The 15,744-nt window shown below is 33.8% G+C and overlaps 1 protein-coding gene across 7 annotated transcripts in view; it reads left to right on the top strand.

The window, feature by feature from the left end:
* The window catches only part of LOC125911570 (sodium channel protein type 2 subunit alpha), an 84,752-nt gene that overhangs the window by 47,261 nt on the left and 21,747 nt on the right, over positions 1-15,744 (top strand). For all 7 annotated transcript variants that reach the window (XM_049615566.1, XM_049615559.1, XM_049615561.1 and 4 more), the window contains exons 16-17: positions 2,632-3,111; positions 13,034-13,154. In XM_049615566.1, coding sequence (XP_049471523.1) covers positions 2,632-3,111; positions 13,034-13,154 — 601 coding nt within the window. The remainder of the gene's footprint in view (positions 1-2,631; positions 3,112-13,033; positions 13,155-15,744) is intronic.

Genomic DNA, 15,744 nt, shown 5'->3' with positions numbered 1-15,744 from the left:
TGTCATAAGGTTGTTGTCAAGATGTTGGCTAGAGACCCAGTTGTCTTGACTGAAGCTGAAAGATCAGCTTCCAAGAAGCCTCCATCTCTTAGTTATTGGCAGGAAATCCCAGTTACTTATTGGCTGTTGGCACAAAGTCTCAGTTCCTCTCCACATGGACCTCTCAATAGGATTGTTGAGTATCTTCATGACATGGCAGCTGGCTTCTCCCATAGCAGGTGACATGAGAAAGAGGGCAAGGAGAAGCTTTCTTTGTGTTCTGATCTTGAGGTCATACACCGTCCCTCTGCCATGTTGTATTCATCAGAGCTAGTCACTAAGAAGAACTCAACTTAAGAAGGAATTGGGCTTTAACTTTTGAGTGGAGGAGTATCAAATAATTTGTAGGTATATTTTATAGCCACCACAATCCCCAGTACAACTTGCTTGCTTTCAGAGAAGTATAAGATTGCATAGTACAGAAACAGATAGTCCTAGGATTATATAGAACAGAAATAAAAGTCATAAGTTTGTATTATAGATTTAATTTGATTTCAAATATATGTGTATATACAGATGGCTATCCCATATAAATTATTAATTTACTGAAATAAGACAAATCTGACATGTACAGAAGATTCAAGTTGAGAAGAGAATTCCAGAAGTATCTATACCTATGATGACATTTCATATAAACTTATATTACTATATATGAATAAAGAGATATAGTCTATAAAATCATCATTTCCATCTACATACATAAATTTAAATCCTGTACCTTTAAGGAAAAAAATAAAGGCTCTCCTTTCTTTTTTTACTATCAGCTTTAAAAGTTTCTTCTTTTGTCATATCCTGGATATATTTCTGGAGTAACTAAGGTAGTAATAATATCTGTCATGTTTGCCACCAGTAAGGAAATGTGTTCAGATTACATTTGCTTAAACAAGGCAGAATGACTTGATGCACTGCCTCCTATAATTTTTACTTTTCATCCTCACTAAAGAGAAGAAAGTCCCCCGAAGGCGAACTGATAGAACGCCATTTGAACTCACATGGTGAGTTCTTATGGTGCTCCACCACAAGTGTCAGGAATCACTGTGATGCCTGGTCCAAAGGCAAGACAGAGGTGGGGCCACAGACTGCCCCACCCTCCTAACAAGAAATGGGAGTGGGCCATATATAGCTATAACAGTACTCTGTAGTATTTTCTCAGTACTTTGAAGAGAAAATACAAGTTGGATCTCACTCTGGAGAGTTGATTGATACATATCAAGAAAAAATTTCCTGATAGACAAAGACAGTTCATTAATAAACCTTCAGAAATCAAATCTAGAAAACAATTATGACACCAAAATTCACTTTTATTATGGATAAAAACCAAAATGTAGCATTTTTTTCTTTCATCTATTTTTCATCCAAATAATAAATCCAAAAGCAAAGCACATTAAAATATAACTTTATTGGTAAATTCTTGAAGTAAAGGAGTAGGCCTTAGTATGAATATCAGCAGCCATGGTGTAGCCATTGAGAGATGTCAAGATAGACTCACAGCTTATCTGAAGTCCTTATTGGATCTTACAAATTTTTACATTTCTTACTACCATTGGTTGTACTAACGTGTAACTGGATATCAAAGGAGCTGTAGCCCTTATTAGCTTATTGGAAAGGTAGGAATGGACCAAGGATGCTGCCTCCCTTTCATTGTAGTTTTCCTTGAAATCTTTTCTAGGACTCTTCTTTATTATTTACATTTTGTCTTTGGCTCCCTTTACTACTATATCTTTTTTTTACTCTATATGCTTGAGTAATCAGAGACTCATAAACATTATCAATCAAATCCTGGAAAAAACTTACAGCTTGGCCTTGTCCCATCTGAATACGCTATCCCTTAGTAAATTATACCTGTTGAGTACGTAAATAGGTTTATAGTCACTAATCTTTTTACTCTCTCATACCAGAAATTTTTGGAGACTCAAGTTACAGATTAATTAGTAATCTTGTTCAAGGTAATACCTTGATTCCACCATCATAAGTCAATGTTAACATCATTATTATCATATAATAACTATTTTGTATAGTATTTCAGCCATTTTATAGATCTAGTGACCAAGATTTTCTGAACCAAAACTGTGGCTTTTGATTTAGCAATAGTTATATTTTTTTTTCTAATTTGGTAAGTTATCTACGTGCAAAAATTGGTACAAGCACATAAAAATAAAATCATGTTTATGGAATCATCTTTGGTTTTAGGAATAAAATTATAATAAATTATCAGTGTCCTGGAAAATCCAGGTCACATGGGGAAAATACTTAGCATCCCAAATAAAACTTTTTTTTTCCTTATTCACTGTATGGTTATCTAGATAACTAAGATTTCTCTTTTGGAACTCAACTTCATTTAGAAGTTTCATATAATAGTAGTTTCAGCAATTTTGCAATGACTGAAAAGGAAATAGTGTTAATAGTATTACTTGATATTGGCCAAGTATTTATTCCATTCACCTTTTCCAGAATAGTTTATCATAAACTAAAAGGAATACCTATTAGTAAAAAAAAAAAAAATGAGATGTAAGAGTAATTTTGGAAAATTTATAGTTAAGAGCAACTGAAACAACACAATGTTTTGATCACCTATTTTCCTGTTGTGTTCAGGTTCTGAACCTCTTCCTGGCCTTGCTCTTGAGTTCATTCAGTTCTGACAACCTTGCCGCTACTGATGATGATAATGAAATGAACAATCTCCAGATTGCTGTGGGGAGGATGCAGAAAGGAATTGATTATGTTAAGAGAAAACTACGTGAATTTATTCAGAAGGCCTTTGTTAGAAAGCAAAAGGCTTTAGATGAAATTAAACCTCTTGAAGATCTAAATAACAAAAAAGACAGCTGTATTTCCAACCATACCACTATAGAAATAGGCAAAGATCTCAATTATCTCAAAGATGGAAATGGAACTACCAGTGGCATAGGCAGCAGTGTCGAAAAATATGTTGTGGATGAAAGTGATTATATGTCATTCATAAACAATCCGAGCCTCACTGTGACTGTACCAATTGCTGTCGGAGAGTCCGACTTTGAAAATTTAAATACTGAAGAATTCAGCAGTGAGTCAGATATGGAGGAAAGCAAAGAGGTAGGAATTTTTAAATAAAAAGATGTTTTGACATAATGTATGCTTTAAACTATGAGACTACTTTAAGGTTATGTTTCATCTCTGTAAGAAAATAGAAAATGTCTATTGATACCCTTTCTTTGGCAAAGTTGGTGATAGATAAGTTGATGACAGATTAAAATGTAGCTAGACAAATGGTATGCTGACTCATTTTCTCAAATATTCACCATTTTGGATTCTTGATAATATGAATATGCAGACTAATATGAATTTTTCTAATTTAAAAAAATAATTTTAGATTTGTGAAGGTGCCTTCATTTATTCACTTTCTTCCTTGTAATTCTCCCACAATGGTGTTTTTTGGTACATACTAGAAAAATACTTGGCGAGAGGGCAGTTCTAATTCTCACTTGGCTTTTATGAAACACTTCTTAAAATGTGATCTTACTTAGTTTGCACAGATATTTTTATTTATGAAAAATCTGATTGGGATCTTGACTTGATATTTACATATAGTTTAATGTTTCTGAAGTAAATGTTTTTTTAAGGAAATGAAGGTAGTGATGAAGAATCATGCTGAAAGTGTGCTTAACCTTACTGAACCAGTGCATGGTGTCTACACAAACAATATGCCATGATACATTAGAGAATGTAAAATTCTGAATTTACCAATTTACATTAAGCATCTTGGCAGTTTAAAGTATTCTTTGATTTCCTACAAGAGTATGAGTACCAGAGTGTGCTTTTAATTTGTTTATAGGTTAATAAGCACAGGGTTGAGAATAAAGAAAAGAAAGAATTTAAACCCTTAGTGTTTAATTGTTTAACCATACTAAAATGCAAACAGAATTCCCAGTGATTAAAGCTTGAGTAAACATAAAAATAACAGCCAAAAACAAAGATTCATCCTTTCTTGCCATTTGAAAGTACTGTCTTCATTCTAAGAAAGATAGATAACTGGAGAGTTTGAGGCCCTGAAGGATAAACTTTAAGTAGCATAACAGTCACAAAAATTAGACATTAGTTAATAAAATTATGAGCAAAAATATATTTCTATGAAGGAAACCTTAGCTATTTCCATCAGTATTTACATGTGGATCACGTAAAATCACTGAAGAATATGCTATTTTTCATTCTTTCTTGCTTATAAGACTGGTAGTATTGCTAATTCAGTCATTAGGTAGAAGTAGATGTTAAACATGAAATCCAGAGAAAATTTAAAGATAGGTACTAAAATTAACATGTAAGTAACAATGCCATAGCTCCTAGTTTCACAAAATAAGTGATGAGATTCAAGGGAAAACTTTGCAGCCTGAGGCAACAAATTGCTATAACTAGTTGAACTCAGATGTTTACTAATAAGGTCATTATTTTTAAATTTAACAATAACCATATATATATTAATAAAATTTGGGGTAAGCATAGTTGGTTGGATTATGCTGAAGGAAAGGGTGGGGCCTAACTTCTGGTATTGTATATTACCAGAAATTGAGGTCAGCATTTAGAAAATAGAATTGGGTCATTAAATTTTACTGTATATTCCCCTCTTGTTATCTTGACATCATACCAAACGCTAAACATTTCCCTTACAGTAAGGGAAGTCAATTTTTCTTTTTATGTATGTTTAATTTTAGGGTGTCATATAAACTAAGAAGAAATTATGAAGAATCAAATGTTAAAGCCACCAGTCAGTTTAAACTTTTGGCTAAGTTTGAATATCTTGACAGCAAGTCTTCTTAATTTTCAGAAATTTTAAAGCCTCAGGCTTCTCCAAAAGAGCGTATATTCATGTCTCACCTCAAACCATTATGTTCAACATAGGAGGAATGTCCAGTCAGGTGGGGTGTATAGTAGGAAAATGGAAGCTCTCTTTCCAGTTACCGTTAAGCTTTTCCATTTGTTTTCTGTTTGAATTAAGTATTCCAAAATGATATATGTGAAGTCAGTGCTTTGGAATTGGAGGAAGAGACTGATCTGCCAGTTGGAAATAGAATTATTGTATTGCCTGAGCTGTGGAGTCCTCTTGATTCCTTCCCACCATAGAGATTGTTACCTGGTTGTTAAGTTTTATTACTTGAGAAATTTTCAATTCTGTCTTTATATCAAACTTGCTAAATACAAACTAATGAAAGATTCAGTCATTAGATAGAAGTAGTCTGGGAAGAGAAATGTGCAGGTTTTCAACTTTGGTATCTAACCTAGTAGCTGTACACTAGAAACTAAACGAGATTTGAGAGAATTATCCAAGAATTCCAAATATTCCTACCTGAAATCTCTGTTTAGTGTTCTGTATTCTAGTTATTTTTGTCTGGTCATTTTCTTAACTGGTGAGATGGGGTTGTGCTGTTAAATATCACATGTATAGTAGTAAGAAATGGTATGAAGTTTATTGATTTCTTTTCTAAATAATTTTTTTAAATTAAGGGGAAAATGGGGCACTTGAAAAAATCTTTGGAATGCCTAGATGAATCCCTTTTTATAGGACAGATGAACCAAGTAGACTCGGAGGTTGTTTAGGAGTTTGAACTAAATCCTCTTTGATGTCTTTGACAAAGCTGTGTGATTCCTTGATAGCTTTTTGTATTTTCTCTATGGCGTATACAATGTTATAACCATGTATACTTGAACTCAACGTTATTTGGCTGTATTTAATGTAATTCTTTTCATGGTTTGTGATTTTGAATGATTGATTTGTCTTTTAGTGTTTTAATAATGTTGAAGCCATGCTTGAATGATTATTTTTCAAAGTGAAATTTACTAGTGTAATATAGTGACCTTCACTGCTTACCATTCTTACTTCTCACAGGGGTAAAACCAAGCTGGAGCCCATCAAGAGTGCAGCTCTGGTGTTTTTTAACCAGACAGAGGCTCGTGCCATCACTTTTACCCAGGTTACCCAAGCAAGTTGTACATATATAACTATAATCAGTTTCTAAATGAATTTTGACTGGCCTGCATGTTACTCAGCTACATTCCTTGCCCATCCATTGGCAGTAAAATAAAAATATGCACAGCTGCTCTTATGCTGAGTCATATAAAGCATGGTCAGGCAAGTCTGGCAACCCTAACTTTAAAAGAAATGATTTAGTTGCTAATCTTCTTACATAGATTTTAATAGAAACTATATTCAGTGAAAAGTAAAAGTGCATGCCTTAATGGATTATTTAGTTTCCATTTAATGCTACGGTTTTGAACGTGCTAAGGGCTTAAAGGAGAAATGTAGGTGCTCTTTGAAAAACTTGCAGAAAAGCTTTCTCTCCCCTGTTTTTTTTTTTTTTAATATAGCCTCAGTGGGTGTACTTTATTCGTAATTTTTGTTCAGTGTCATATTAAATTTTTCTGAAGGGTAATCTGCAAATCAAAGCAATTCCTTATTCACGTGCAAACTGCCTAAAAGGTATTTTAATGTGACAATAATGGAAATGAATTGGAATGTTTCTATTTTGGCTACTAGCAGCATGGGTATAATTTTTATCTGCTTCATTTTAAAGAAAATGGCATTGCTTTATTTAGCAATTGACCAAAAGTGTTTTAAATTTAGAATATGATTCCCTGGGAGATTCTGTTGATATTTACCCCTAAAACTCCTAAGACTGAAAGAAAAGGAAATAAATGCCTTTTGTACGCCAAAAAATTTTTAAAAATAAGATGATCATCTTTTAGGTGATATGTTCATCTGAAAATAGATCTGGAATCCAACTTCTTCATTCTGTTGTTCCTCTGTCCTTTTTGGTTCTTTTTTCCCCCTCTATTTCACCCAAACCTGCTGGGAAACTTTCTCCTGAAGAATATTATTTAAATATATCATGCACTGCAAACTCTTATATAGGTAGAGAATCATTGTGAGCTCTTTCAGTGTTTTGGAATGATAGGACCTTCCTTGTCATGTGACCATGGCAATGAGTATAACCCTCTTTGGGGTCCATTAGGTGGACCTTTGCATTTCCTGATGTTGAAATCATAGTTTTGTGTTCAAATATGTTAACCAAATTGCTTAGTGTAATTTAATTATTTTTCCAGAAATATTAATTAAATATTTTGTCATTTAGGTGCAGTTTCTTATTCTGCCATTAACTATAGAACAAACCTACCATAAGCATATTTGGCTCTTTGGAAAGGAGCAATGATTATGTCATTCTTGTAGCATTCTTTTATACATTGGAACAAAATATTCAGTCTTTGGCACTCTAGACTCATGGAAGGTAATGCTTTAAATATTGGAGGAATGATGTGACATGGGATCCAAGAGATGTAGTTGCTCACAATGAAACAAAGATGCACATATACACAGAGACTAGAGAGATTGTTTTTGTCCTATAATGTATTCATTCTTCAGGAAAATGTGGGATTTGACTCCTTATGATAATGGCTTGTTTTTCCCAGTTTCTTGGGAAAAGGGAAGGTTAGTTTCCTTATTTTCTGACTATCCCATTCATCAAGTTCTTATATAAACAGGTGTACAAGGCAAGTGATTATCAGATATATTACCTATTGGTTTATTTAGGAGATTTAACTGGAGTACGTATGGTGGAACACAAAGTAGGCAGAAACCAGTTTAAATTGACTCCATTTATTCTTTGCTCTCACATTATTATCATTTTCAATTTCCTTGAATATGTCTCTTATCCTCTCTCAGGAAATATTGTCTGCTCCCCGAAAAAGTATCCTAGTTTCCAGTTCAAGGGGTGGGAAGAGGGAAAAAGATGTGAGAGAGGTCTGGGGGGGATAGGTACAGTAAGAACCCATGTATTATTTTCTCCTGGAGAATGTTTAGTCCTCAAGGGAAAGTTTTCCAGTAGGATAGTAATTAAGGGAGAAAAAGGCTTTTAATGTCCTTCATGTAAAAACAAAATGGGCCAAACATGTGTGTGTCTTTGGGGCACTCTATATCTGTTGAGGGGTAGGCCAGCATGATATAAGGGTTACTTTTGCCACACCAAGAAGGATATTTAAAATCCAATTTATGGTTTAGAAAATTGTGTAATGTATCTGTTATAAAGACAAAAATAATTTCTGGGTAATGTAGTATAATGCTAATGATACTCTTGATTTTGCCATCTTCCTCATTAAGACAACAACAGTCCCTTTTTGGTATTAAGGTGCCACTTTGGCCTTAAGCTTATCCCAAAGCAAGAAAGATTATAACTTTCATGAAAGTGTCATAGTAGTGTTAAGGTTTGTCACGGAAAATAACCCAGAGCTCCTTAAATATAAATTCTCATTAAGATCCATGTGGAACAAAGGATTGCCGTTTTGGGGGGCCAAAATCTTTAAATATGAAATGTTTGATTTAAGCTATGTTTGAGGCTATTTCTTTCTCTAAAATCCCAATTCCTTTCATTGAATCAGAGTAGAATATACATCTTTTTCTAAATTATATACAATCTTACTAATTATATTTTCTTAAAAATGTATCTCAATTTTATAATGAGAAACAAGTGTGCCTATGAAAAAATAGCAAGTTTTCTCTCCCTTTTTCTGTTGTGATTTTTTTTAAGTTTTTTATTTATTTATTTTGAAAGAGAGAGAGAGAGCAGAGGAGGGACAGAGAAAAAGAAGGAGAGAAAAAGAAGGAGAGAATCCCAAGCAAGTTCCACCCTGTCAGCACAGAACCAGACATGGGGCTCAGTCTCATGAACCATGAGATCATGACTTGAGCAGAAATCAGGAGTCAGTTGTTAACCAACTGAGCCACCCAGGTGCCCCGTGATTAATTATTTTTAAAAGTAATTTTACTTTCTGAAAGAAAGACTAGTAGTTTGGCACACCAATGTTTAATAGTAATTTATCAATGATATGGAAAGTAAAAGAGATATAATTTTTAAAAATACAAAATGCAATATTATGTACTTTGATATTTATTAGATAATTTAGCAAAATATGATTCTGTCCAGCTTAACTCCTACAAAAATACAGAAGATTTTCAATGGGAAGAGCCCTATAATATGAGGTTTTCATTAAAATAAATGTTCAAGTAATTATTTCCACCTGAAAGTAAATTATTGCCTATGCTACTCATAGCAAGTAACAATTGGCTATTCCTGTTTGATCTCTTTGATCCTGATATTAGAGTACATCATATTTTATTTAAATTTAACTAGGCAGGGTATCCTAATAATATATTCAGTTCATTTATTTCCTGAAAAATAAGAACAAAAAATAAAAAGGGAACCTAAACAACCAAATTTTACAAGTTTTAATATAAAACTTGTCAAGTATAGAACTTGAAAGTATAGAACTGTTTCTATTTCTAGCCAATTCATATTTTGGTCTCTTACTCATATGGCGTTTTGCAGTAGATGATGCCTAGTTTGGAGCATTTAAAAGCAACTTTTATTTGAAAATTCTTAAAGTACATGAGTTCTAATCATTCCATATAATGATGTATATTTGACAGTTCTATTTGATGAATTTGTACCATAGTTAGGATTTATTATAATTATGACCATATCTGAAGCTGAAGAGTTTTATAGTCTTAGTTTGGTTCCTTTCATTTTTATGGACTCTTTACACATTTTAACTGTTAGTCAACATACTTTATATTATGATATTTGCCTCTTATGTAATTTTAAGAAAGTCATTGAATTGATGTTATCAAGAAAGACTTTATAAATCACAGTTTCTTGCCTACATCTCAGTACTATTGTTGAAAGAAAACTTTTTGTTCATTTAATATTCCAATGAGTATTTAGTTCTACTCTACACTAATACTTATAAGAATGTAAATATAAATTGAACTAATACTAATTTCATAGTCATGAAACTTAGGAATCAGTAATATCACAAGCACTCTCTTGAACCTACAACATTTAAGTATGTATCACGTCTACTAAATATTTTACATTGATAAAGGTTGGTTTTCCTTATGAATCATCAAAATATTCTCTAGAAAATTCTGGTAAAATGGGGTACAGAAGATCTGGAGTCCAGCTACTGACTCACTATAACTTTTGACAAGATAATTAAAGCCACATTTCTTTCTCTAAATAGACTCTGGATTGGTTGAAGTTGAGGATTAATGTACAGTTTAGATTCTTTATTTGTAAGCCAGGTGAAGTAATGCATGTGACAGGTGGACCCCATGCTGGTCCACATCAGAGGGAAGATGGAGAAGGATGAGATTGCCTCTCCTTAAAAAGGTTCCATTCACCAGTGGGACTGCAGATCCACTTACATCGTTGAGTCAAAAGAAGGAAAACATTGTCAGAATGATTCAATATTAGTTTGCTAATTCCAGAGTTAAACTATAGTTTTCTTCATATACACATTTAGGCCTGAATAATTGAAAGCCTGATGTTGAGACAGCACTCCTAATTCTAAAAGTTGCTGGCCATTATTTACACAATTCAGAATCTTAAAGGATTTGTGTTATTCTGCACATAAGTGTGAATATTATTTTTATTCCCTTGATGTGAAAGTATTTACTAGGAGATGTCAGAAGTAGTTACTGACAGAATAAAAGAGTCCTGTCTACGGCCAAACCACCCTGAACGCGCCCGATCTCGTCTGATCTCGGAAGCTAAGCAGGGTCAGGCCTGGTTAGTACTTGGTTGGGAGAATAAAAGAGTCCATGCACTGTTTATTTATTCATTTATGCAACAAACATCTATTAAACACAAACATTGGTGATAGGTACTAGGGACACAAAAATGGCAAAAGTAGTATCTTTGCTTCAGACGATTAAGTCTGGTTATATACATCTTCTAGAGACAAAACACTTTCATGTTGCACTTATGAAAAAGTAGTAACCTGACCTTTAAATACACAAATATTTAGCTCAGTAAAAAGACGTTACTTCTATATCAGTACTAAGGAACTGCACTAAATGAAAGAAGTGATAGTTTATGTTACAGGGATCCTCTGAAACATTTCAAACCAAGATCCACTGGAATTTATCTGATGACTTCTTCCAATCACTGTCCAGACCTAATCTTCATTTTGTTATGGAGAAGTCTATTCATTCATTCATTTTTTAAACAATACTTATTGAGTACCTGCGACATACCCAGCACTGATGTAGACTGTGGTACAGTCACTCACTAATGTGTGGAGTAGCCTGAATATGGATCTTCATTTTTCCCTTGGGCTCATCCCTAGGTCTTTCCCCAATCTGTATTTACAGTGTTATCCTTTTTCCTGAAAGGAATGTATTCCATTTCTTATTGTGGGCTGTCTGTAGTTAGATCAGTTCTGACTAAGCTTCAGTTTTTCTGATTATCTATGTCATGTTTCAACATCTTACAAATGATAAGATCAGTATCTTTAGGTCCCTAATATGTAGCAATTTTATGTGAATCAGATGGATTGGAATGAGACAATAATTTGGTCATTTCTTAGTCAATTGTATATAAACAGAACTATACTTATCAAAGCCCAAAGACAAAGGATAGGAAATTATACGCAGTGTAAAGAATTAAAATATGTGCAATAAATATTCCCACTTTGCCGTGTCATCTTAAACTAAAATATATTCCGATTGTAACGACAAAGATATCATGATTATCTGTTTAGTATTGTGACACATTTGGTGAGCAGAAAAAGAATTCAACAAATTTCAAGCATTTTATAATATATAATGCTTGATTTAATGTCTTGGTCAAATTAAAAAACAATCCTGAAACAGTTCTAAGAAGATAGACTCACATCTAATATTTATGCTTCTATCATTGATATTGTTAAATTACACAAGACAAAAGCATTTTCAATCTCATATATATCACATATAAGTAGTTGTAATTCATGAGCCTCGCCATGCCAAGAAAATATTTTGTATAAAGAAAATTATTTTCATAAACTAAAGGAACCATCTTCCTGGGGCAAATCCATATAATCCTTAGCTCAAATATGAGTAGAGTATTTCTAGTACTGACTACAATACCCATTTTATAGTAATTTAACATACTTCAATGTGCATTTTATCATGTGCTTACCTCATCCCCTTTATAAAGTAGCTCTTACCAGCTCAACCATTTCCTAATGTTATGCACTAATGGTAATAACATTGTAACAGGTCCGAGAATGCTATGGCCCAAACTACTCTGATTCCATGTGGCACTCATACCTGGCCCTGTGTCATTCCTGCAGCATTTTAAGACCAGATTAAAGACTGGGATACCTTCCTTTATGCTGATCCTTTGAACACCCTAACCTGACTAAAGTTTGGTGGATTTCAAGATTTAAAACAACTTCTTCCTATTATATTTTTCTTTTGGTGGTATTTGATGTAGCCTAAAGGAAACCAAAATGACTACCAGAGATTCATTTCTCCCTGTATTAACAGGACAGGTGAGAGTGCCAGAGTAACAAGTAGTTTCCAAATGCACAATGAAACTCAGGAGTGCATTGGCCAAAGAGAATGCAAAATACCAGCTCTTGCTATAAAGCTAACAATGTGCTGCTCTTTTCTGAGTAAAAAAACTATAGAATATATTTAATAACAACTAGTGGTATATGTTTTCATGTCAATGAAAAGTGGATAAATTTAGATTGTTGCTGTTTATGTGCATTTGATCAAATCTTTTCTGTATTTGACATGAAAATACACTTGTGCAGCTTTCGTTGGTTGGGTCACAATTTTAGAATAAAACAAACTATACCATTTGCAAGCTAATTTACAAAAGCAAGATCACAGATGACCATGTGACTCTGGTGGCTTACATAAGCTCTCTCCAGGATTTTGTTTCAGTATCTCTACATGTGTGCTTAATCAAAAATTATTTAAGTTGTTAGCACCATATTTTTAAAGCAAAAAAACCTGCTGTGGTGCTACCTCTAATCTTGTGACCCCCACCTCTACTAAAGCGGACTGGCATTATGTTTAAGATATTCTTAAATTACAGATCAAGGAAATGCATACAGAAGACTTGAGGGCACGCCTTTTGAATTTTTATATTATAGATTAAAGAAACTATTTTAAAAGCTTTTCTGTGGAATTGATTTTCAGAAGCTAAATGCAACTAGTTCATCTGAAGGCAGCACAGTTGATATAGGAGCTCCCGCTGAGGGTGAGCAACCTGAGGTAGAACCCGAAGAATCCCTTGAGCCTGAAGCCTGCTTCACAGAAGGTAAGTGGAACCATGCATATGAGCTCATTGGCCCTCTCTTACCAGTCTCTCTCTCCACCCTCCAATCATTTATATCTATCTAGTAGCTGTTCATTTACTTGTTTGATTTTTTTCTTTTTCTATATCAAAACAAAGATACATTTTTGAAAGGTAAGATTTAGTTTATGTAATCAGACACGCTTATATTTGTGCATCCTGTTCAACTAAGAAATGCTCCTAAGTCTATGGGTGTTTTGGTAGCCTTCTAGAATATCTAATCAGAGAGAAAGCCAAATCAAGCATATCTCTCTTTAGCTTTAAAAAAAAATTAAAGGAGACAAATTTTAAGTCAAAGAAGTAATTTATTGTGTACTGTTTTATCAGTTTACAATGGGTACTAATTGATAAGTATATATTTAAAACTGTCCATGATTAATGGTTACTTGCATCTGTCAAGGTCAATTTCTTATTAGTTCTGAATGTTAGTAGATAACAGATAATGAAGTGCCAAAATATATTGAGTTATATGGGGCGCCTGGGTGGCTCAGTCGGTTAAGCGGCCGACTTCGGCTCAGGTCATGATCTCGCGGTCCGCGAGTTCGAGCCCCGCGTCGGGCTCTGTGCTGCCAGCTCAGAGCCTGGAGCCTGTTTCGGATTCTGTGTCTCCCTCTCTCTGACCCTCCCCCGTTCATGCTCTGTCTCTCTCTGTCTCAAAAATAAATAAACGTTAAAAAAAATATATATATATATATTGAGTTATATAATATGAGGCACCATGCCACTGGGGCATACCAAGAGGATTTTCTGAAAAAAGCTAAAATTATGTTATTTGAAGTATGAATCAGTTATTTTCTAAACAGTAATGCTATATATCAGACAGCCCAAAACTTCTTAGCATTTAACCAAAAAACATACTTTTGCTCACAAGTCCAAGGCCAGCTAGATGATTTTGCTGATCTTGGATAGGCTCTCTTCCAAACCTGAGGTCTTAGACGGACTGTTGGGCTGCCTCAGCTCCGCTGCACTCATCTCGTTCTCCACATAGTGGCCAGATATGTTCTAGTGGGAAGGCACAAGAGCAAGAGAGGAAACCTGTCAAGGACTGGTCAAGCCTCCTCTTATGTCAGGTTTGCTCCTGTCCCGTTCACAAAAGCAAAGTTACCTGGCCAGTCCAGAGTGTGAGGGAATGCACAACTGATGATACAAAGAGGCAGAAAAATTAGTACAATAACACAAGATATGAAATTCTTCACCTTTCTTATATAAATTTCTATTGTAGGTACAGAAACGTTTCTCCAAAACCCTGGAAATCACTTCATGTTTAACTCACTTTTTAGTTAACAGCTATTTAATAATGTATGCCATGTCTTAGCCTCAAATCAATCCTATATTGTAATTGCTTAAGTAAAAATTTGTTTTAAAAATAGTGACTGCCTCGAATTGTTACTAGTAATGCAATTTTGTTACAACTAATTCCAAATGTGTTTCATTTGGGTTATGCGTGTTTACATTAAGAACACTAAAACTAGAACGCCTGCCTGGTTCAGTTGGTTAAGCTTCTGACTCTTGATTTTGGCTCATGGTCATGATCTCACAGTTCATGAGATAGAGCCCTGCATCAGGCTCTGCACTGACAGGGTGGGACCTGCTTGGGCTGCTCTCTCCTCTCTCTTTGGCTCTCTCGCCTCCACCCAGCTCCCACACCCCCATGCATGCATATGCGCATTCTCTCTCTCACAATAAGTAAACATTAAAAAAAATAACATTAAAGCTATTTTAATTTAAACTTTAAGCTAATTTTTAGTATATGTAATTACACAGACATTAGAAATCACAATCGATGTCGGATTCTTTTAAGGTGTATTACAGAAGATTATGTTGCATATACCTATTGATTTGGGACTTATATGCATTGGTAAAAATGAATACTTAAATATTAATTGTCAATTTTTAAATAACTTCAGAGGGAGGGCTATTTGTTCAGCATACGTTATGAGGGAAGTCACTTTTTGCTATTTTTCTCCAAAAAGTCTGCATACGTTCCAGTGTTACTTCATTATGAAAAAAATATATGACTTCACAAAACATTCAATTATTGTGAAAATTCACAATAATTCAAGTGGTATTTCACAAACATAATTTCTGTGGCATTAGTTTTTCCTCTTTACCAGACAATTAGCTTATTTTTTGAGTTACAATATATGCATATATACTGCAATAATAAGGAAATAATATGTAATTATGGAATAATAACTATGATACTCTCAACATTTGTCATTTGTGAAGCTTAAAAACATTTAAATATGAAATATTATGAAATATGTTCTATATAGAATATAGAGTAACTTCACATTGTAGAAAATGATAAATAATATATAGATGCCCACCAACCAACTTTAACAATTTGAATACTGTTATCATATTTGCTTAAGACTTTTTATTTAAGAATAAAACAGATACAGACTAGACCCATTTTATTCTCCTTCCTTATCCCATTTTCTTCCTTTTTTCTCAGAAATAAGCCAATGTCTCAAATTCGGCATTTATCATTCCCACTAAAATCAGTCTTTTTCTGTTAAACTGGTTTTTTTCATCTCATATTCTCTTTAGA

This window comes from Panthera uncia, assembly GCF_023721935.1.
Source record: "Panthera uncia isolate 11264 chromosome C1 unlocalized genomic scaffold, Puncia_PCG_1.0 HiC_scaffold_3, whole genome shotgun sequence".
Taxonomy (NCBI): Eukaryota; Metazoa; Chordata; class Mammalia; order Carnivora; family Felidae; genus Panthera; species Panthera uncia.
Note: the sequence above shows the minus strand (reverse complement) of the source record. Positions and strands in the feature narration are given on the sequence as shown.